The following is a 24,701-nucleotide window of genomic DNA, read 5'->3' on the forward strand; positions in this document are numbered from 1 at the left end:
ACTTCTTTCCTTGGATAGGAAAGTACTTAAAGGTCCTATATCTTACACTTTCCCTGTGTTTTACTTGAAGTGTTGATCCATAAGAAGATATATGTGTGGTATTAAGAACCAAAAACCATCTCAGTGTAGTTTTACATCTCTTCTCCTGGGCTTCTCTCTGCAGCTCTAGTAACAACAGGTCAGTGAGCCAATCAGAAGAGAGGAGGCTCTGATCTTCTTGTTTGATTGGCTGACTGTTTTTCTGAGTGATTGAATTAAAATACAGCAGATTTCAGGTAAACAGTCATAGAAACCAAATCCTGCAAGATTGGATGGTGTGTCGTGGTGGGGGGGCATAGTGGGGTGGGGTGACTATATACCTGTGACATCACAAAGTTACAAAAGTCCTGACGGCTTGTTTTAAGGCTCAGTTTCTGAATACAGGCTGTGTACAATCTTTCACTATAGAACCTAGATCTGCTTTATGATCAGTAAAGACATGGGAATTACCTTGAAACAATATGAGACCTTTAATCTGTTTTCCTATAGATATAAACCAACCTGGTGGAGCATCCCTTTAGTATTCCACTCTTCAGCACAGGACATAGTGTATTATTTCTTCACTATAGTTCTCATTAGCTGCCTTGCATCTTCGTCTTGTGAGGATGTATCTTCGTTGTTTAAGTCAGTTACAGACCGGCATGCAGAGGTTTAAGGGGAGAGGATGGTGCGTTTGTGTTTGTGCGTGACACAGAGAGTTAAGGAAGAAAGATGCTTGTTGCAGCCATCAATATAAATTGAAAAGTCATGGATCACCTAATGAATTTAAAAAGTAATGATTCCACACATTGAGGTAATGCTACGCAGGATTAATTGGACAGCTTAGCGGTTGTATTTTAAGCTGCGTGTTCAAGACGAAATATATTATTTTGACTGGCTGTAACTTGGCTGTAAATCCTCCGTGTGCTCAACACTTCCCCTCACAGTTAAGTGCTGTGCGAATCAGACTTAGTGAGCCATTCATCAGAGGGAGAATTTAGCAGGACTGCACTGCTACTGAAGCTCAACAGGTGTCTGCTGTAATATTCAGGCTGTAGTGTTTCTTTGACAGAACATGATTTCAGTTTGATGTTGTGCCCACACTGGAAAGAATTAATCTCATTAAGCTGACCAGTGTCATGATTTTATTGTCGCACCAACTCAACATTTGCCCCAAATGTCTGCTCTGGCTGAACACCAAGCTGATTATATTACTGAAGTGCAGGCAGTCTGCCCAGTGTGCGTGCTAATGTTTTCACTCAGCAGATCTGTGGACCGTGCTTAGGTCACACTGCATGGGAATAGTCCACTTAGCAGCAAACACAAAGTAACTGCTCATTGTTTTGACCTCGAGGCATGGCATTACAATTTGGCTTGAATTTGCGTCCCCAAGGCCAAAGCAGCAGAATGATAGAGACAGAATGGGAGGCAGATCAGTGCACGGGGGCTCTGGGGTAGGAAGTACAGTCTCTGCCGTGTGAGTGTGCAGCCTCATTCATCCAGTCTGGCTAATTTGCACCCCCTGGGAGCGATGTTGGAGTCTCTCACTGGCCCCCGGAGCACCAGCTGGACAAAATGCTGCTGATGATAGAGGTAACAGTTTCTATGGACTTTACAGGTCACAGTGAGAGCACGGGGAGGCCAGGCAGCTGCTCTCATTCTCATACCGTATATGCAGCTTTTCCTTTCTTACTTTCTAAATCAGCAAGAAGTCTCACTTATCTGCAGTGTAACACGTTCTGAGCTTTACTCACAGACATGCTCATGCTGAACTGTAAAAGGACATTAAGTGGCATTTAGTGAACTAAAAGTCAACTGGAACCAAATGTAGACCGTCCCTCAGTTACCCCTAGGCAATGATGGCCCGTAATTGACCCAAACCATTAAGTCACATTTGCACAGCAGAGATAAGTGAGCTCTTCAGATGTAGTGTGAAAATGAAGGAAAATGGAACATATGAAACATATGGAGCATATGCTAAAACTCTTAATGATACTGTTTGGTCATTTTATGTTTTGTCTCACTTGGGGTCTTGATAATTTGGTGAATCACAACCATTAGAGTACAGCGAGAAACAACCAACTTCTCCAAGCTGAACGACAAAATAGGTTATTTGTTGTTGTCTTTCAAAATGACCCATATTGGCTCTTGTTGTCAGGACAACATCTTTTTCAGTTGTAGCCAATCTGCCACCTCTAGACTTAAAGTTTTGTTACTTTAAGAAAACTAAACTTGCTTAGTTAAAGTTAGGGAACGGTCATGGTCATGGTATGAAATCGCTGACACGATGTAAAATGTAGCTTCCTTTGTCAAAGTCACATGAATTGTGGACTGACACATCCAAAACAACCTCCTTCCTCTTCTGTTGCCATAACAACATCATGCTTTACTTATGCATTGGCTTATCAAAGACCTCTCTCACCATATCCCGACTAAGCTGGTGTCCATTTGTTTTTATATAAATACATTTTTCATAGGGATCCCTGGATTTGTTTCTTGCTAGCGGCATGACTCTAGGTTATAGCAGTGTCCAGATTGAAATATTTCACCCACTGGATTTCTATTAATGTTTTTACAGACGTTTGTGGTTACCTGAAGATGAATCCTGCTGATGCTGGTGATCCCCTGCATTTTCCTCTAAAGCCACTCTTCTCTGAAGTTAGATTTTGAGTCAGTCTGAGTGAATCTGAGTGAATTTTTGAGTGAATCCATCCAACCCATTAGACCAACTTGAAATTTGATACATTTATTCATGTTCCCCTCAGGATAAATTTTAATAACTCTTGTGATCCCCTGACTTTTCATCAAGCATCAAGTTTTTGACCAAATATCTGCAAAACTAATAATATTCCCATCAGCCTCAGCTGTTATTTTCTGTGGCCAATAACTAAGTATGGCTGCAACCCACAATTATTTTCATGATCGATTAATAAGCTGGTTGTTTGGTCCATTAATTACCAGCTTCAACAGTGTGTGGCTGGTTTTGTTTTGACCTTTTGAGCCTGTGTGTGTGTGTGTGTGTGTGTGTGTGTTTTTGTGTGCGTGTGTGTGTCATCATGGCAGAATGTTCTCCTGGAGACACCTGCTGTAGCAGCACAGAGGTGATTTTGTGTGAGAGATGTCTGTCTGTCTGTGAACAGATTTTGTCACTGTGATAATGTCACAAAAAGGTGCAGTCATGAAACTTTACAGCTTCTTAGTTGAGATCAAAATGAAGGTCAAGTTCGAGGATGAGTACTCATGCAGTAACATAGTGATGACTACTGAGGACTTGGAACGTCAGCATTTTGACTTTCAGGTGTTTCAAGATGTTCTGTGGTAATTTTTGTGTTTTTTTTCAGAGAAATGTCAGAAAATAGTGAAAATGGCCCAGTATGAATTCCTACAGTTCAAGGTGACATCTTCACATACTTTGTTTTGCCTAGAGATTGAGTTTACTGTGGTATAGGACATAAAGCAGCATCCATATCCTGGTGTTTGAGAAACTGGGACCAGGAAAGTAAAGAAACGACTAAAATTATCATTCAATAATCAAAGTAGTTCCCAGGTCAGTTGCTCGATGATGTAACACATTTTTTTTTGGATAATCAGTTGAGAAAACGTATGTGGATGAAATACACAGACAGAAATGTCTATTTTTAGTTAATCCAGTGAGTGAAATACCAGACAAATCAAAGTACTTCATCTCAGTGATGCAACCATCCTTTAAATCCAATCCTGCCACACAGTAATCCTGCTCCTTGATTTTCAACACTGCCCACAATGATTCATACAACCTCAGGAATCAAAGGGAGAACTACCAGAGTGAGACAGACCCTCCGACAGTACATACATTTATATCATCTCATGTCATATTACCCAACCCTACTCTACTACTACTAGTGATACTGTACACTCTAAATACGAGAGTGATAATTAAAGCATATATATTTTTGAGGCTGATTGATATTTGGGAACTAAAAATCTGATAACAACATACCAGCCGATAGATACTCATTTTGTCGTGTTTTGTGTTTTTTGAGCGAGACAGCTTGCAGTTACAGTCAGAGCGCTCGATGCCAGCACTGTTTCGAGATGACCTCACACATACTTTGGCATTTCTGTGCTGCAGTTTCTTGCTACTTATCAGCCACCATCCGTATACACCACCACCATTACTTCAACGTTCGATGATCTTTGTTGTAATGGTTACAATAATAACAATGTGGTTAACTTTTCTGAACAGTCATGGGTAATACAAACGATATAAACAGCTAGTTTAGCATGGGAATTGAACACCGCTCTCCTGTGTCATTTTCCTGTGTTTCGCTGACCCGTCCATCCACCACAACTTCCTCCCGACGTGGACTTTGTCTCTCTTTATACCACGTCACCACACTTTTCCCTTTGCTACTGTTATAATTACTACGGCTGCTAGGCGTCACCTAGCAACAAAACGTAACTTTGGGTGATAATAACCTGCTGCACAGATTACCTATGGACTCGTTTTTTTTTTTTTACAGGTGAACAATCTGCGCTCTAGTGATACTCCTGGGATCCAGTGGAGGTTTTGTTTCTACCTCCAGAAGAAAAAACAAAAAACAAAAGGAAAATTCACATTTGAAGATAGTTTTTCATATTAAAATAATCAACACTGGCAATATATTATATGCTAGTGGCTGTTTCGGTAAAATAGTTTCAGTATCAGCGTAACCAGATACATCACCCCAACACTGAAAGCCCACTCTTATTGTGTGAGCTGTGTATTACAGATGATTCTGACACAGTCAGTCAAATTACTCATCATATTCTGATGATACTGTGATTAAACAGCCATGACACTGTAATTGCTTACCTTCATTTGTGTAGCAGTGGCTGTGTCAGTGATGAAATATTAGTGAGGATGTCATCAATAATCCAAAGAACAACTAGCGGCTTCTACAAACCTGCTTTTTTAAATTATTGCATCAGTGCAGAAGTTTTTAGGCACAGTCTCACTGTCCTCCACACTGAAGTGTGTGAAGCGTGTTTATCTCCCAGTGCTACAGCTTTGTGACTTTCAGATGGCATCTTCTTCACTCTGCTGATTCTTGCCTACGTTGGGTTTTACACTAATATCTGGCCTCAGAGAGCCGCGTTGGAGGCCCTCCAAAATTCATGACCGACAATCTCGCTTCATTCCTTTATCATCACTCACTGTCAGCAACAGGTCAGCAAAGATAACGACCGTTCATTTAAAAAGTACAATTCTGGCTATTGTACTGTATCTGTGATTGATTCTCTCTGCTGCGCTGGGTGTTTAAAAATCGTCTGTTTCACTTGCAAAGTCAGGAGAAATTAGAAAAGTGCAGGTGCAGTGGAGATGACTGTGGAGAATGTGAATCAATAGTGGACTATGAGGACCGCAACCTTTGACAACTTAATTATCACTGGCTGTACAGACTGCAAATTTGCTTTAATTTGCTTCACATTAGTATTCTCACTAAAGTGGATGATGCATTGATTTTAGAAATATACATTTGAAGGTAAAAAAAGCTGCCCCAAGAAGGATTCTTTTAACTTTTAACTAAATCTCTTCCTTCTTCTCTGACAACTTTCAGAGCATCATGGAAGTGAAAACCTCTGCAGTGACGTCCAGAATGAATACACTGTTTAGCAGCTCTCAACAGGTTTAGCAAGGTTAGCAGCTCTTCAGGGTGATTTACAGACTGCTTTAATGGAGCTGCGGTCAGGGATGAATTACTGTATGACCACACTGGCCCATACTGAATGTTTAATAAAAAGGCCTGTTCATCAGAATGCTATAATACCACCGTACAGGTCAGTCTAACCCTATAACCCCTATAACCAGTTGATTTTTGCCATTTCCCTGTATAATTGTCCTCACTTAAAGGCTAAGCAGATGACACATGATGATGAGTGGTGGTATGATGCTTTTTGTTGGCTGTGCTTTAAACATCTGCCATTCTGATCACCTTCCAAAGCAACGTTTCCAGAGGTTTTTGCTTCACTGGCCACAGGTCCTGAGGATGGCACTAGGTCGCTGGTCCCCAAGGGATAGTTCTTAAATATATGACCCCTATATGTCAAACTTTGACCTTGACCATGATAAGTATTCTCAAAATGAAAAAAAAACAAACAAATTTACATAATGCATACATGATTTAAATGGTCACAGTTACTCGTGTCTCAACTCAATACGAAGTCCACGCTGGGGGACAGTTTCATTTTTGACTTGTAAAATTGAAATTCTAAGTACCGCCAATAACTTACACTGGCACATACTTTCTGGAGCTTGTCATTGTCATATTTTTGCAAGTGAAATATGCAGACTATGAGCCTTTTCTTAACAGGACCTCATTATGACTTACTGCGTTCAGCTCTTCAGCAGTTCTTTGTGACAGTAGCTCAAAGCTACGTCTTCCCAGCACTTCCCTCTCCAGCTGATACTCTTAATGTGTGCAGCCGCTATGATTAATTGCCACTTTTGCTACTTGTAAGACTGCGTATAGAATGAATGACCAACTTCTAATTTATGAGTTAGCGCGATCGTCTGTGTATAGTCATCATTCTCCATTAAACAGGTCCACAGTTTATGGGGGAATGTTACTTTTATTCCGTGAATTCTGGGACGTCCACTGCAGCAGTCCCAGTCATTATTTTTCAAATGGGTTATTATTTTTCTCTAAAAGCAGATCAAAAAATGATTTTAATTAGCACTGGTCTATCAGAGGCAGTCCAGGCTGAAAAGCCAGATAGTGCACTAAATGACAATGCAGTTAATATTGAATTGAATTCTTTTAAATTTGGCTTTACATAATTTATGATCTCATTGTCGGCCTCTTTACGCCCTTCTCACCACACATGATTCCTGTCATTGAATGGCTGCCCAGTGAATACTAATTCATCTACATATCATGCCAGACACTCAAAGTGAGCTCAAGAACATTTTCCAAACTCTGATAGGCAGCATGTTCGTAATCCACAGTGCATCATGTGTAATCTGTGTCAATAACTTTCCACTATAACTATATATTTTTATTTCATGACGTGCCAGTTTATTTCCAATAATTAATTTACTTAATTAGTCCTGAGCTTCCTAATAACAAACGCTATTATGCATTAACATTATTGTCCTACTGTATGTAAACCTGATTGCTTTTTCAAATAGCTGAGGGACAGTCATTGGCTCCCAGGATTTGCAAGTCCAAAGCAAAAGCTCTGTGTAAGGTGCTGTATAATTTATAGACCTGCATGATACAGCTTAAATTAAAGTCTCTTTGTCATGAATTATACAAAGTCTTCTACCTCCTAAATTCAGTAATGACCGAGTGAAAGCCGGAGAGCTGCTTTAGGAGTGCTTTAGGATGACTGGGGATAAATGGATGAATGTTGCATAGATTTCAGCCTCTTGTCTGATCAGTTTCCCACCAGGCATGGCTTTTCTCCATAGTCAGTTATTTAGGCAGTTTTCTTTGCATACCTCATGTGTTTAATGAGCATGACATGGAGTTACTCTGTAATGATGTTTCAGTTGTAAAATGGCTCAGGCTGTTTACTTTGGAGCCCATACCGCGGGGCCACGTGCACACTGCAGCTACGGTTTGGATTGGGATATCAGGAGCTGGTATCAGTCATAACCTTTAAAATGCCTCTTCTCCTCTCTTTTTACAGCACTGTGATCTGTGCTTTCAACTCTCTGACAATTTAATGATGGAGAGAACGGTCTGGGGCTGATCTCCCACAACAGCTTTGCACAAGAGGAATCTGAGGTCTCAGCGTGGGAGGTGCAGAATCACCCCAAGTGACTACAGTAGCAATCTAAATTAAATTAACCAGGGAGGAGGCAACACATTTGGTCATTATTAAGCTCTGGTTCTAGGAGATCATTACTCAAGGACAAGGTTTAGAAGTATCAAGGCAGAGGCAGACATAACTGTGTAAGGAAAGGGTTGTAAAAAGGTTTTACGCTACGGGAAAGGGTTGATCGGCTCTATGGGTGGCAACTTTGGTCAGTAGGTTGGTCCACCATGTTGGTCCTGACTAAAATATCTTCTTAAAGGAAATAATGACTGGATTGCCAGGACATTTTGGTCCCCAGAGAAGAAGTCCCATTTACTTTCTGGCACCACCAGCAGGTTGATGTATTCGAATTTCAGTATAGAATCTCAACAACTATGGAAGGGACTGCCATAAAATGTAGTACAAACATTCATAGTCCCCAGTGGATGTTTCCTGGTTGTATTTGCCATCCCCTGATTTTTCATCAGTTGCCACCTAGTCAGATTTTTCACTTATCAAGTGAAATATCTCAATATCTAGGCTACTAGATGGATTGGGACCAAATCTGGAACAGATTGTTGGTTCTACTGTGATACATCATTTTGTGCTTTTTTTATCCCCTAACTTTTCATCACTCTGTTCAAGCATGTTTACATTGTTGATTCAGGAGGAAATGACTAGGTAACACTATTTATCCCAAAGGGAAATTAGAATGCTCCAGTAGCTTACATTCAAGATAAACAGATATCAACAGAAGTAAGAAAATAGAATAGATAAAATAGAATAATAATAATAATATTACGATAATAATAAAATATACAGATAAAATGGAAATTTATTTAAATTGGAAATATAAACAGAAAATGCATAGGCCTATGGTGTGTGTGTATGTTATATTTTTACAAGTACAGTATAAATGTAGGTTGGATTGTCCACAGCAGTAAAGTGCCTGTGCAGTGTCACACAGTACAGCATTTAGCAAGTGCAGTATTACTGGATGGGTAGCCGTGGAAGTTGGTAGATATTCATGTTCCTCGCATTAATGACGTTGGTGTTATCCTGAATTTTCCATCATCATCTGGTCAAAAATCTGAACTTGTAGAATACTTGACCAAAATTAATGACATTTCGATCTGCCTCACCCAGACCTGTACGCATTTTGCGTAGAAGGTAAGCATTTTGACATCAAAGTACGCTGGTAAGATTTGTCGCTGTAAAGTATGCTACGCAAAAAGCTGGTGACGTCTGTAAGTTAAATTGTGCACGTACAGTACTCAAGTCTAACAGCAAGGGGTCAGCAGCGTCTAAGCTGCTTAACAAGAGAAGAAGAGTTCGACCAATCACAGCGCCGGGTTCAGTCCCCCCAAACCGTCAAGCGGGAGCAACTGACAAATGTCACTCATTTCAACACAGCAACAGAAACAGGTGTTTACATCTCCTCAGGTGATGGCGATGCTTAAACTCCTCTGCAAAGGTAAACGGGCTGCGGTGGATGTGGAAAGTTGACATTGTGAATTGAGTTAAGTTAAGGCAGACCTGCCAAACGTGTCAAACTATTTAACGTTGGTAACGTTAGCCTGACGTTACGTAATTTACAAGCTAGCTAGCTAACAAGCATTTAAACTGACAAAGTTAAACTTAAGTTCCTAGACTGAAGTTCCAAAACTTGAGGTGAACATTTATAAAACCCTGAACCCTGCAAGTTTAAAACCAGGGTTCAGCCTCCTGTGAACTGATGTCACATTGTTCACACATGGCCACAAACACTATTCCTAAATGTAAATATGACTTTTCATTAGAGTTCTTCTCAAGAATATATGATTGTATTGTTTTCTTCACAGCTGATTCATATGTTGAATAACTTGATGATATGTTGATGAGTAGGGAAAAAAACGTGTGCAAAGTGGAGTGGTATGTAAGCACAAACAAAGCTTTACACTATTATGATGCTCAAAATATTTTCCCAAGGCAGGCAGGTCTGCTCACCTATATGTTGACATTGGCAAAGCATCAGTGTGCCTAAATACAATCTCACAGATTGGCTACTGTGGATTGTTCGATCAGAATCTGTTGTTGTTATGGAAAAGGAGGAGACGTAGTTTAGAGTTTAAACTGTCTCTTGCTATGAACTTGGTGTTGAGATCAAAGTCAGATTTCTTGTTGAGACAGCAGCTGTGCCCCATGGAGCTCATGATGAGAATCCAGTGTCTGAGTTGTCCTCCATCAAAGGGACACCTACTGGAAAGTCCAGTATGTGCCCAGTTCTTGTGCAACTGGCTTTCGTCCAGCTCCCCAGCTTAACGCCCTCCCTAACGAATTACAACTGACCTTTTATAGCTGTAACATCTGCTGGGCACTCGCTGCTGTGACCTCTCTTTCATCTCTGAACTCCTTCCCTCCCACTGTTTCATCAGCTTTTTCTATTTTTTCTTCCCCCCCCCCCCCCCCCCCCCCCCCCCGCCTCGGGCTTCCGGCTCTATGCCTCTTGCCTCATCCGATATGCTGGCGGCAGAGTCAAAGACGGATGGTAAACATTGTTGACTAGGTGTGAGAAACAAGCTGGCTTCCTGCTAATTTGATCGTCAACGTGGGGCGCGCTGCATTGTTCCCTCTGTGACTTCTCCGTCCTGTGTTTCCCCTTCACCAAAGTGGCATTGCAGCTACTGTAATGAGCCCACGGTGCTCAGCTGAGAGAACCTTGTTGTAATGATGTTGACAACAGCTGTCCTGGTCAGATATTGATGATTGAATTGTGTCGAGAACCCCCGTGTTGGTTTGTGATTGCGATGCCTCCCCTTATCCAATTAGACTGGGTGAAAATTAATATTTTTCTCAGCATCTCATTTAGAAGAGAGTCAACCTCTTGCAATTATAGCGATGTATCTGACAGTAAAATCCATTAGCTTAATGAATTGATCGCCAAGGAGAGGGACATGTTAATTCAGTGAGCAGCAGTTGCTCTTTGGAGAAGTGTGCTTTACCCTCAGCAAGACTTTTCCTGCTTTCCTTCCTGTGCTGCTGGGTGACAGACGCACTGAGGGACAAGGAGAAAGTGCTGCTGTCTAGTAAAGGATTGAAAGATTATTCTGGTTTATTATAACTTAATGCTTATGTTTTTCTTTTCAATGTTTTAACCATTAATCCAGCAACGTTGATGAAAATAACTCTGATCAGACAGGTTATACTCAGGCACCACGGTTGGCTAAACTTTTTTGGTAGAGAGAACAAAAGCACATAATAAAATTATGCCAAAGCTGCCTATACTGCAAACATCCGTCACAGATTTGGCAGGTGTGTTCACCCTAGGTCTCGTCTCTGATTGAATTGGTTTAGATCCTCCAGGCTGCAGAACAGTAACAAGCCACCTAATATTTGCTACTGTGTCTTAGTGCTGTCGCTTTTTCACCTGAACATGAACGGCTGCTCAAACATGGGAAAAGTTAAAATATATCTGTATTTTTTTAAAATAAATTTAGTTAGTACGCTCACATGTAAACAGTATACTGTGGACTGTGGGAGGAAGTGCTAACCAGTACTGTGCAGCCCTGACAGGGTAGTGTTGTCCCAAATCAAACACAGCCATTGTGCAGTCATTTGAAAATGAACATTTTATTTTCCTGTGTGTGCTCCCTGTGTCATGGGGCGATGTGTCCTCACTCGTCTGCCGCCGTTTTCACAAGTGTTTGAAAATGTTTGGCCCCTTCCGATCCGCTGCACAGCCAAGATGGTGACCGTTGAGGGTGGGAGGTGTCCATTGTTTCACACTGAACTTTTTGAGTGCACCATCCAGGTACGGCACGTTACCAATCTTGTCAATGTGAATGCACTTATGCATTCAAAACGGCAAGAGTGAGTGTGGAAGTACATGAATTGAGACAAAGCCACAGTAAGCACATCAGGACTTGCACTCCAATGAACCGTCTCTCACCCACTGTATGGAGAAAAGTAGCAGGTCGAGCTGAAGGAATAATCATGACACCAAACCATCTGAGAAGTGATGTGTGGAAGCATTGTGGAATCAATGCCATAGATCTAAAAATTGTGGAGAAAAGTAGAGCTGTTTGTGTCATAGTAAGATCAGCTTGTCACTCAAATGCAGCAGCGGAGGTAATGCAAATGAACAGAATGACCTACAGCGTAGTTTAGGATTAAACTGCATTGATTGCATTCAAATTTTGTCCTTATTTTGAAAAGGTGCCAGCCCCACAGAGTCAGAGAGGACAATTTGTCAAACAAGCTAAATTATTTATTTGTCCATTTGTACAACAAATGACTTTGAAGGTGGTGAAGTTCTGTTCTGCATGTCCCTGTCAGACTCAACAATGAGATACTTATTTAAGGTACATCAGCAGTACAAGGTCAGTCAGTCGTCCTCTACTAAGCTGTTTGTTCTTCGTATGCTGCGTTGCTGTTCCGGAGGAATCTAACATGAGTGAAAAATATAATCTGATCCATTTGAGATGTTCTTTGGAGGAGGTTTAGGGGAGATAAAAAGCCTAATATAAAGTGTAATTTTTATTTTGGTTGTTTAACTGCTATCCATATCTCCAGCAGCAGCAGTGTCACAATGTCGACATGTTCTCAGATTTAGTTTGGTAAATATAATATACAGAACAGGAGCTCAAAATGGCCAAAACCACAGAAATAAATCCTTCATGTTAATTGTGTAGTGATGTGCCCTCTCCCCTGCTTCTTAATTATTCTTCTGTACAGCTGTGCACTCTGCAGTAACGCTAAAATAAACTGAATTCACATGCAGACAAAAGTTAGGGTCAGTGGTCATATCCTCACAATGAATACGAATAAATGCTTCCTGGCCTCCAGCATAATGACGCATTATTGTGACATACTAGGGAAATAAACACACAAATTGTTCATTTGTGCTCTTTATCTGTTTATTCCACATTGCAGAGTCGTGGCAATTTGGTCTGAAACTGAGGCAAAAATGCAAACTTAACAATGGAGGAACTCACAATGAATCCTTCCTCTAGCTGCAGAAAATAAAATCTGGGATAGGAGTTGTTTTTGGGTTTTTTGGGGCTTTTGCTGATGCATCTCCTCATGCTGTTGCCACCAATGCTTCTGCTTCTTAACTGAATTTAGGGTGATTAATCATTCATTTCCAGCATCTGTGCACCCTTGCTAAAACAGGCGGTGGGCCCAACACTGGCACAAGCCGACAGAGCTCTGAAAGCCGCTCATTTATGTTGTTTGTCCTGTAGCGTATGAACAGGAAACGCTGCTGCTCTTGACTGATTACAAGACTGAGGAGGAGAGCGGTGTCACTGATTTATTTATATTTCACTTCTTCCTCTGCAATTTGTCTGCACACACTTGGGCCCTTGACATGTTTTATCCTTGTCTTGTCAGTCTGGCTGTGGCCTCTGGGCGGCTGGATGCCAGAGAGCAGAGGGGCAGCAGCTCCGAGGCAGAGGACGTCCCGCTATAAGGTCATGCCATGTCCTGGAAAGGTGATGCGTAATAATGAAGATGAAAAGAAAGTGTTGAAATCATCCTGTTGTTATGAATAATATAGAGTGATTCAGTTTAGTTAATCGTACAAAACCAACATGCTTTTGGGGTTATCCTGCAGTGTGTCAGAGAAAATAATATTCATAGTAGAGCCTGTACCATGAGGTGCAAGTGCTGCAGTTACAGTGTACAGTATATATCATAACCATTAGGCCTCCAGGATGCTTTTAAACGATCTCACTCACTAACTCTAACCCCAAACTTCTTAACCGAAGGGATCTTTAAACATTTACCAAAATCAAAACACTCAAACATGTATATGGTTTATGGCCTCAAAAATCCATTATCTTATATTTATATATATATATTATTAAATGAAATATTCACTTTTAAACTTTAAAGTCTTCTGTTTCACGCATTCTCCTAAGACTATTATATTCCTCATATGTATTATTTGCTGTACCTGCAGCTCCAGGCAGAAAACAGTGTGTTGTGAAGTGGCTCCAACACACAGAACTCATCATTTATTTGCAAAGCATCAAGAGATGACACAGGAAGTATAGAGAGTACCTTACAGCTTACAGCATCCAATATACGTAACAGCACTAAATGACAGAGGCTTTTACTTATGTACTTTAAACAGATGATCCGATACCACTTTTTCCTCACTGATATTGATTCAGATACCTGAACTTGTGCATTGGCTGATACCGAGTACCGATCGAATACCAATGTGATTTGCGCTATTTGTTGGATTGGTGCATAAAATCTCTTACTTGCCGATTGCCAATCCAGTATTTAGGTAATTTCGGAGGAATTTTTGATACTATTATAAGAATTGGATCAACTCTTGTACTTAATTGGTGCATCCACAAACAGGAGTCTAGCGAAAATAATTGTGTAGCTGGCAAGAATCTGAAATAAGTGATCATTGGAATGCAAAAGTGGACAAACCTGAATAAAACTTAGCATTAGCTTTAAAAGTTCCTTTTCTTTTCAGTTTTACCTCAATTTCTGGGGAAGAGAATTCAAACAGGTTGGAGAGGATTTGCTGTCAGTATACCCACATGACCTCAGCTCTCATCTGTCCTGCTTGCTCCTAATGAAGACGTGGCTGAGTAAATGAGGATGAGTTGAGCCTGACTGCTTCCAAATATGAAATGTGAGCCCCTAATGGAAGCCAGGCTGAATTAGTAATAGAAAGAGAAGACAGAAAGAATTGGCTCAGATGTGCCCGTGGAAAGGGAAATAAAAGCTTTTTGCAGCTTTCTCTCCCATATTCTCCCAACATGCAGCACCGGCTTCACTCATATATTTTAATGAATTTCCAGGAAAAACTCTGTCAACGTGATCTGTTGTTGTTATTTATTTATTGTTGTCAAATATAATTTTGGTTTCGTGACTGGTTTAGTGAGATGTTGAGATGATATTAAATGGTTTTTCTGACTCATTGCTTGCAGAAGCTGCTCAGCGTCTGTCACTAACTCAGATGCTTGACGTGATGAAATATTGATTAACAGCGATGAAAGGATGAAATGAGATTATTGTTTACTTGCTTTATTATATCTTGGTTGGTTTGTTTGTGCTCCCTGTAGACTCACAAAGTAAGGCTGCATTATAGTGACAAACAAAAATCCAATGTCTTATTTGTGTAAATAGTGAATTTGTGGACATCACTTTAATGTAAATTTATTTTTCAGTCCTTATTCAGTTAGTGAATGTGGTCCAGTGTGGGTCAGACTTTCAGTTTGTAGGCCAGGCATTCAAAACAGTATCAGAACATGTCACATCTCAGGCTTTCTGAAGCATGTTCTGTTGAACTGTATTATTGCGTGTTCAGTTCTTGGTGCATCCAGGTCAATAACCATGTCTGAATTTGTCTCTTTCTCCAGATGAAGTCAACAGAGGTGGACCAAGGGCTTTTCACAGACAGCTACTGCAAAGTGTGCAGCGCTCAGCTCATCTCCGAGTCCCAGAGGGTCGCCCATTATGAGGTGAAGACTGCCGCTCACATTACCTCACATGACTCTGATACACTGTACTCTTGTGGAGTTAATGAAAGGCCTAGGGTCACGCTGCTTTGACTCCCAGAGACACGATCTATACACCTGTGCCCTGCACCTTACATAAATACATCACACACCGGGAGTTTACCCTATCATTTTTTCATTTTACCCCACTGGAGAACTACCCTGGAAATGAAGCAATAACAACAGCAGAAATTGAACTTTGGTTGTAATTACTGCTCTTGCTTCAGTGGTGTTCATGCATATTTTCTATAACTAGCTATTAAAGGTGGCATGTATGGCATTTTAACCCCAACACATCATCTGACTCACTGATATAATTGCAGTAAATAAGCTACAAAAGCTACACTGCATATACATTCTGTTGCACCCTGCTGGCACTTCTCTCACTTTGTCTTGCAAAATGTGGAATTGTGTAAACACATGCCGCAAACATGGCGGCTATTCTAGCAGAGTGAGCGGCCAATAGTAATGTAAAAAAAACCCACGAGATCAGTTTTAATTTCACAAGAATAACCACGTCCATGCACAGAAAGCCTCTCATGTCATATTACATGTGTGTTTTGTGGCTATTTGCTGTGTTACCAGGAGTTAGATGGAGGGTTAATATCAGTTTTGTTTCTGAGCGTTCAGTGGATAGGCGGGTATTTTAGCTTGGCACAAGGGTTTGAGTTGTGGGGAGGGGGTTAGCCTCTTCCAGAGAGGAGAAATGCAATGGTTCGTATTTTCACATTGTGTCCTCTTAGCTCCTAGCAAGCTGCTGTTAAGTTTACATTCACAAATTACCTGGCTTAGTTCTGAGTCGGAAGGTGTGTGAAGCCCACAGGTGAGAGGACAGGACTTGTGGACTGTTGTTTGCAGTCACTTGGGCTAAGCTAGCTAGCATCTTTAATAATAGCGCTTTGGTGTGTTTGCTTCATTGCACGTATGATTAGCTGGCGACTACCGTTTTAATTGCATTCATCTGTTTCATACCCTGAACAAGATGTGAAGCTGAGCTTATTAGCACTGATTCTCTCCAGATTGTTAAGTGTTAGGAATCTGCCTTGATGAGCCGAGCCACAACAAGACACACATGACAGCATTCAATGCAAAATGTGTCATGATGAAACATGAGATCATTTTAAAGGTTTTGGTGCATGTATTGATGCTGCCTGGGTGCAGTCACTGTCATAAAGGTTTAAGTCATGGAACAAATGTCTCTGTGCTGTAAACTCACTAATACCTCTGGCAGTTTATGGAGAAAATGATTAGTTCAGTCAGGCCAGCTACTTCATTCATGCTCAACAATCACTGGTTCATTCATCAGCTGTTTGAACACTGTTAGGGTCCAGCCATGTTTATTCAGGTGTTGAATGCAGCCACTATAACCTGACAGTTTACTATAACTCTGCTGATATGCAAATGCAAACGCCATTGGCTCCACCACGCCAACTCCTCCTTATGTGCTAATTGTTTGGTATTTAGATTTAATGTTCATATTTTGTCTGTTCAGAGGGGTGATTACTTCTCCCAGCAGAATCCCTGCTGTTTAGCATAGGCCTATTTTCAAACCTATAATTTGTTTGCTCTGGTTCACATCAGTGGATGAGTAGCATTACTGAAATCCATGTGCGATTATACACTCTTGTCATTGGTTAGATGTGTCTAGAGCAGAGTGAGAAAGTAGACACAGGAAGAAGGTTTTATCTGCCCAAATATCACGAAGGCTATACTTTTCTTATATCAGCTGTTGGTTTTGCTCACCCACATGCTCATGTGCAATAAGCCCCTGGTTATGTAAGCGGTTTAGATACAAATGCCTTAGCTTGACCAGATTTAAATCGCACCTTTTTGTCATCACAGACAACTTGTTCGAGAATTTGTTTGCGACCGGACTGAGAACACTTCTTCGAAAGGGTCTCATTTTGAAAACGTCCTTAGAGAGCTGTCTCAAACAAAAACCAGCAGCACAACCTTTTGTTATAAATGGTCAAGTTTACGCCCAAATATTCAGCACACCTTCGTATACACACCTCTGATTTAGCTTGAGACACAATAGCCACACTAGTGAGCTGATCAGCCGCCTCAAGGACAGTGTGAATGAAGCAGCCAGTTTCCTTTTGTCCGTCTGAGGCTTGTCAGGTAGTGGACTTTTCTCTCCGCTGCCTCTCACTCACTGTCACTTTGAGTTATAAGTCTGACTGCGGGCCGGCTGCTGGTGGACATCTGCAGTAACAAGAGTTGAAAGGACTCATATGAACACTGTGGTCCACTCTCAAGTATTACCAAAGGGCAGCTGATTGTTGTTCCCTCATAGACTGGAGGGAAATGATTTGAGACCTTGAGTTTAGCATTTTTATTGATTCTGTGTTGTTGTTCCTGGTGGAGACCAGGGTAGCTGCTGAGGTGAAATCTCATCAAGGAGAAATAAAGTTTTATTAATTCTATTTGACAGTGTCACTTTGTTTGAAGTTTGCATTAGTTTGTCTTTGAGTCAACTTTTCTTCTGCAACTCTTAACAAGTCAAACTCTATTTCCTGCAGGGCGATGTGCACACTGTGCTGCAGTGGAGCGCTATTTAAAGTAGTTGTAACTGTCCATGGGTAACAGGAGAACTGCTTTGTTCTTCAGGGCGTTGCAGGAGCCAGGAAGTGGCTGTACCAATCCAAATCAAATATTCATTTTGTTATTGTGTGGTGAATGCTGAATACAGCACTTGGCCTGTTGCCTCCTGGAGATGGGGCGTATTTAGATTCTCTTTTAGCACAGTTAGGGTCTAATGCATCATGACATGTTTGGGTCATAGTGACGACAGCAAGAACAAAAAAACAGAAGGGAAAAAAAGTGTGTGCTAACTTAAGAGGAGGTTGCTTAGCAGTTAAGAAGATGAGTTGTTTCAGTTTTGTTTGCAGATATTTGTCTGTAATCATTCCTTTTATACTGAAGATTCACTCTTTAAAGCAGTGACAACAAAATCAGAGTGCTTTGTTCAATATTGAGGCTGTGATATAAATTATATCTTTGGACAAAAAAAAAAAAAAAAGAGTATTTTTTCAGTGATTACTAAATAGGATGCCTGAGCTGAATGACATTGAGTGGTTAGAATTTGAACAGTTATAATAAACGTACAGATTGTCCCTGACTTGCAGCTCAGGGTTCAGCACAAAATGAGAACTTCTTCCATCAAAATCTTCTTCCATCAGAATTGTTTGGAATAAATCAGAATAATGATGATGAGTGGTGATAGGCACTGTGGCTGAACAGACGGAAAAGACTCGAAAGAGACTATACAGATAATAAAAGCCTCAGATTGCTTCAGATGAATTGCTTGCTGGAAGTTTAATAGCATTTGAAACTTTGAAACTTTGAAACGATGTAATCAGATGGGACTGCATGCAATAACTGCACACAATCCCATTAGATGTAGCAGTTGGCCAGGTGTGGTGAGGTGCACTGTTATCCTCATTTCACTCACTCAGATCTTGTGGAATAATGTTGAATATGCACAGCACTGATATTTGGCTCTAACTGTGTCACTCCCCACAAGGAAGCAGCACAGCAGGGAGTGGGAAGTGATGATAATAACTTGAGAACAGTTATGAGCAGTTTTTGTCTTTAAATAAATTTGATAGCAATGTCCCGTGTCCTCAGGATCAGGGCTGATCCAGGCAAATTTTAAAGGACAGGTATCTGCTAAAATAAACCTGATCAAAGTCTCTTCCTGTCTTTACTGTCCTTGACTCCACCTCAGCCTGCTCTTTCAAAGCTGTTCTCCTTTATAGCTCCGCAGCATTTCACTACATACACAAGTGAAAATTAGACTTTGTGAATACAAAAAGTATAGGCAGTGGTGCAAGTTAGTTCTGACACACAGGTTTGCAAAATGCACACACTTTTGAACCAGGATCTTCAATATTTGGATCGAGTAGCTTGTCAAAATAAGGTGTGTTAAATTGAGTAGTCCATAGCTGACATTCCAGGTACATACTTCATCAATATTCAGGTAAATCTAAGTATCAGATCAGACTTAGAATTAGCAAGTAACCAATATTATAGAACTTAGTACGAGATGGGCCTCAAAACCAAGATATCCTAATCAGGGTTCCAGACTAACTTTTTCACTGGTTGCACTGGTGCAACCAACTTTCTTAGTTCCACAAGAGTAGGTCTTTTTTTAAATATAGCCTATTTCTTCATGAAGGAGGCTCTGAGGCTTCCTCTTCTTTAATTATGTTAAACAAAAATGTAAAATTATATAACTATATTTTTGTAATGAGGTACAAAATTACATTCATTTTTGTAAAAACATACTAACCTAAAAACCTGTTAATGAATCATGAGGAAGTTGCAGAGTGACAGAGACACAGAGCATCAAGATAACCAATAGTACTCACTCACACACCTTCCTGCATGCACATGGCCCGAGAGGAGCAGCAGAATGGGAATAATGACAATAACAGATTCAAGGATATTTCTCACTTTGCCTGATAGTCTGAAGAACTCTCTGTTTCTCTTTCTTGTCTGTCCAATTGTTGTCAGCATATTATCGTGCGGGGACCTTAAAGTTACCACGGAGCAAAATGACTTTTACATCAAATTGTGCTATTTGCGCAGTTAGAGACTGTGTACGCTACTCATATGCTATTAGGTCTACTACGAGATTTGAAAAATACTAGTGTGATATGACTATATGATATTGAAGGACATGGAGCTGAGCTCAGGCGGGCCGCGGCCCAATTTAACCCCTGGCTCTGTTTATAGGCAGAGTTTAATTTGACCATTTTGTTCTCCCCCTTAAAAGAAGTGGGGAGGGACTCAGACTTTAGGGTGATGCACCGGCCCCAGCAGGTTTTGTGCTTAAATTGCTGGAGTTTAACCTTAAATTGCATTGAATTGGTAACAAGTTTAGAGTTGTCTGCAATGAACGGGCCACATTGCTTACTACGCACACAATGTAGCATTGCCCTCATACCTCAAGCACGGGTGCTGAGCTAGCTCAGTGTCTCTGTCTGTCCCTGTCAGCACCTGAATTCTGATGAAAGGTCAAGTAGTCAGACCGACTTATCCAGTGAAGAAAAAAAAAACTACTTTCAACTACAATGCAGTACATGCAGGGCACCAAATCAGCCTACAGTCTATAGACTATTTTGGTCGCAGGTAATGGTCGGATGATGTGCTCTATGGCTTGTGTTTGAAGCATACTGAGGCATATAGGATAAGACTAAAAATAATATGTGATCAGAAACATTGCATCATCGTGCACTTGGCACTAAAAGGAACAACAGGGTCTTGCAAGACATCTGTTAATATCACTGTGTAAAGATGCATAGATTGTGATGGCTACTTACTAAAACACTTTTGGTTTCAATGGCCAAAAGTAGAAAAGTGTAGTACTGACCTGATTTACCTCTGTATATATGAGATATTCTTTGAGTAGAATAAGGATTAGAATAATGTATTTATTTCTTTAAACAATGAAGCGGTTTTTAAACCTTAAAATTCATTCCATGTCTCCATACTCCCCCTCCCCTCACTCAGCTGAAACATTTTGACAGACCGCTTGTCTAACTTACACTAATATGGTGATCTCTGATCTAGTCAGTGTCCCTTTGAATTTTCATACACTGCTTTTAATCAAACTTTAAACTCTAAAGTTGCAGTCCTTGTGTGACAGCAGAGACCGGAGATGTAATTGATCTTTAAACCTCCTTTTTAAACACATCAAAGCCAGCACTCCTCTGTGGAGAGGATCAGAGTGGTCTCTGGTTCACAGTTCAAAGACTCGTGTGGCTCATGTTAATTTATGCATCCGTCTCTTTGCATGTGTTCTGGATTGACTGTGGACTGCAGCCTCTCTTGACAGGCTGCCCTGTTACCAGCGCTGCAGGAGAGCTTTATTTAAACCACTGCCTGTTACTTCACAGAGAAAATGGAATGGGTAGTGACCTGGGAGTAGTCATTAACCAAGGTGCAGGAGTTGTAATGTAACTGCACTGGTAGCATACTAATGTTGAGGAACCATTTTCAAACAGATATCGCAGCTCATTAAAGCAAATAAATGTGCAATATCTGTCGGCTGATGATCATTATCGGCTGTTTTTCATAAAAAATATGTGATTGCGAGATCGGAATTAATACTTCTAGTCACCGATCCCCTAAAAACCGATCACCTGTGGTCAATACTCTGGTGTCTGCTGCTGAGAGAGGCACTGTGTGCTGTAGTCCCTCCTGCCACCATCTTGAATTTGCCGGTGCGTGATAGGCCACCAAAACAAGACAACATGTCAGCTGTGTGGATCTAATGTCCGCCATCTGTAATGATGTCAAAAATGATCGGTGTCGGCCGTGGACCGGCCCATCTCACTCATAGATGATTGGTATTGGTATCAGTGATAGCAGCATCCCTACAACTGATTATCGCCAAATAATGAATTGCTCAGTTTGCTCATTTCAGACGTGAATACATTATAACATTTGGCAAGTATGTCCCGTTTTAAAATTTTTCTCTAATAAGGTCAAGACATGCAGCCTTCCACAGCTGGATCACACTTTGCAATCTTCAGGATTACAAAATCCACAGCTGAATCTATTGCATTCTTTTTATATTATCATTTATGTCCACCCATCCATCTATTTTCTGCTGCTTACCCAGGGTTGAGTCGTAGTGGCAGCAGGTTAAGCAAGGCAGCCCAGACGTCCATTTTCCAGCTCCTCCTTTGGGATACCGATGCATTCCTATGCCAGATGAGATATATAATCTCTCTGGCGTGTTCAGGGCCTCCTCCGACGGCACCCTCATGGAGCCAGACCTCGGAGGGGAGCTTGCTGATGAGTGACTGGGCCCACAAAGAGCCCTGTGGGCTCCCTCGCTGCAGGGATAGGCATCTGGTTAGGATACATTATTTAAATATGTATACACATTATATATGTATATGATATGATAAAGGTTGAAAACAGCTGCCTGTTGCCTCTTTAAATGTAAGCTCTGTATAGGTTAAGTTAGATTTAAATGGTATGGAATCTGTTGACTGCAGCAGGTCGCTGGGAATGTGCACAATCCAGACACAACTTGGACGCTGAGTGAACATAATTTATTTAAATGAAATCAGCAGTTTTTGAGCCATGGCACAACCAAAATGAAATATATTGGTGTCCAGTTCTTTCAGTGTGATTCATTTAAAAGAGTGGGAGCCTATAAATTGTGTATTTCAGGAGCATACATGATACAAGCCACAGCAGACTACCTTTAGCACATTTCCATCCATCCACAATACTGTATGTTTTAGCCATTTCAGCCAGAATAATTTCATTTCCCTCATCCACTGACAATTCCTGTCAGCTGGTATTTTTCAGCTTGAGGGAGACTCTTTGCAAAACACCAAAATACTAATACAAAAGCTGCAGCATGTTTGACTTTTTCTGTGTTTGTTTTACTCGTACCAGGTTCACATTTTGTATTTTCACTACATTAACTCATGATTCTTCTTATAATACAGAGCATAATCATTTTCTTGGGGACTCTGGAGAAGCAGCAGCCAGCCACAGTGACTAATAGCAGTATTCGGCTGCATGGGGTTCAGTGTTTGGTTGACTTGTGCTGTACTGACTGCTGTGCTCTTTGTCCACTTCATGTCTTCACTAATTGGTTTCCATTATCTCGCTCTGCAAAGTGAATTTGCATATCACTGTTTTATATGCTATTTTGTTTGTGCTGCCGACCGTACTACAATTGTCTCGGTCGGATTGCAAGAGGAGTAGATGGGATTGAGAGTTCAACAGATATACAGTGTAACCTTAAAGTACATCATCAAATATAATGACTCTTAGTACATGACTCACACTGTTATCCTGCTGTGGCTTGAAAGCTTTGTTAGTAGTAGTAGTTCTGCTTCACAAAATAATATCAGTTTTTTTCTTTCATTTTTTTCTTAACTACTGGACGATCTCGCTTCTTTGGCTCTCTGAAAATATGCGAATGAAACAGTGTGAGAAGACAAAATCACTTTTTGGTAGAACTGCACGTAACTCATCGACAGTGCAATGTGATCTGAGGGTTAGGGTTAGCCATTACTTCATTTTAACAGGTAAAAAGCTTGGGAAATACTGTTTTGTAGCATGTGACTACACACTCGGGCCATGTGGAAAGTTTTTTTTCTGGATTCAGGGTCAGAAAGTTTGGTATATTAGTGAAAGCTGTTGTGGATACCGATCATCTATGCCCATGTTTCTTGTGACAGAAGGGATGTTGTTGTCATGAACCTATCTTATTATGTTGACCAAGAAGGAAAAAGCCCCCAAGTTTTATTTTCTACTGTTTAAATATGATGCTTCTACGCCTACTTCCTCTCCCCTGTATGTGAGCCACTGCCTCACACTGCACCTATATGGCTTGTTTGCTGCAGTTCAATCAGGCTGTTGAATATGAATGAAGCTTTATATGCGTGGAGGAGACCACAGGGCCTAATAACTGCACTTGGCTATATATCATCTGCCCTCAAGGATGCCTGCATGACTGTCCCATCCCAGTTTTCCCCCAGTTTCTAACACTTGTACGTTGCAGACACTTGCTGTCAGACTGCTGTGTCATTCAGGGTCAAATCATGTGGTTGCCGTCTGGTAATGTCCGTCATATTCATTCTTTCATCCTAAGTGAAAAACTATGGGTAATAAATCCACACTGGAGATATTAACACATGCAGATACAGACAGTAATAGTATTAGTAGTTGAGTTGAAGATGTGTGTGGAGATGAAGACGCAGTTCACTGGAGTGTAAGCTGGCGAAAGGGTAAATTGAAATGGCGAAGAAGGAGCTGTGGTGAGAGTGAAAATAGAAATGGCAGAGATTTTTAAAATGTATTCATTTGTGACCATGACATTTATGATATTGGGAGTAGGGTTGTTACGATACTAGGATTTCAAACTTGTTACCGATACCCAGGAAGATACTCAATACTCGATACCATTTTCAATACCACGGGGAGAAAAAATGACAAAGAATTAAGATGCATAAAAAAAATGTAAATAAAGATAAGAACAATAGAGACAATAACATCAATGACAACACTATTTTTAGGTTGTCTGAGGTTGTGCAAAAAAGACAAAAAACAGTAACCTTACTGTAAGGTAGGTGTGTGTGCGTATGTGTGTGTGCGTGTGTATATATATATATATATATATATATATATCACATGCAAATATATTCAGCTACAGCCCTGTTTATTTTCTGTCAACTTTTCTCAGCTTCAATCTGGGACTTTAAGAGAAAAATAACACATTTCAGACACATTGTGTTATCCTGTTAAATTAACACTGTCTATTAACGTTACAGACGGGCAGGAATGACAATATTTTAACTACGATAACAGTGACTTACATTTATATCTGAAACATTAATTTTATTAAGCATTTCACATAATGAAATGAAATATCTATAATATTCT

At 40.6% G+C, this 24,701-nt stretch overlaps 1 protein-coding gene across 3 annotated transcripts in view; it reads left to right on the forward strand.

Moving 5' to 3' along the window:
• zmat4a (zinc finger, matrin-type 4a) overlaps nt 1–24,701 on the forward strand; it is a 140,523-nt gene that overhangs the window by 3,755 nt on the left and 112,067 nt on the right. Inside the window, exons 1-3 of one of the 3 annotated variants that reach the window (XM_056377265.1) lie at nt 9,184–9,253; nt 13,150–13,250; nt 15,144–15,245. In XM_056377265.1, the coding sequence (XP_056233240.1) occupies nt 9,226–9,253; nt 13,150–13,250; nt 15,144–15,245 (231 nt within the window). In that variant the 5' untranslated portion in view covers nt 9,184–9,225. Of the gene's footprint in view, nt 1–9,183; nt 9,254–13,149; nt 13,251–15,143; nt 15,246–24,701 lie in introns of those variants that run through there. The other 2 variants (XM_056377267.1, XM_056377266.1) reach the window with 2 other exon arrangements.

The sequence above is a fragment of the Seriola aureovittata genome, chromosome 5 (genome assembly GCF_021018895.1).
Source record: "Seriola aureovittata isolate HTS-2021-v1 ecotype China chromosome 5, ASM2101889v1, whole genome shotgun sequence".
Taxonomy (NCBI): domain Eukaryota; kingdom Metazoa; phylum Chordata; class Actinopteri; order Carangiformes; family Carangidae; genus Seriola; species Seriola aureovittata.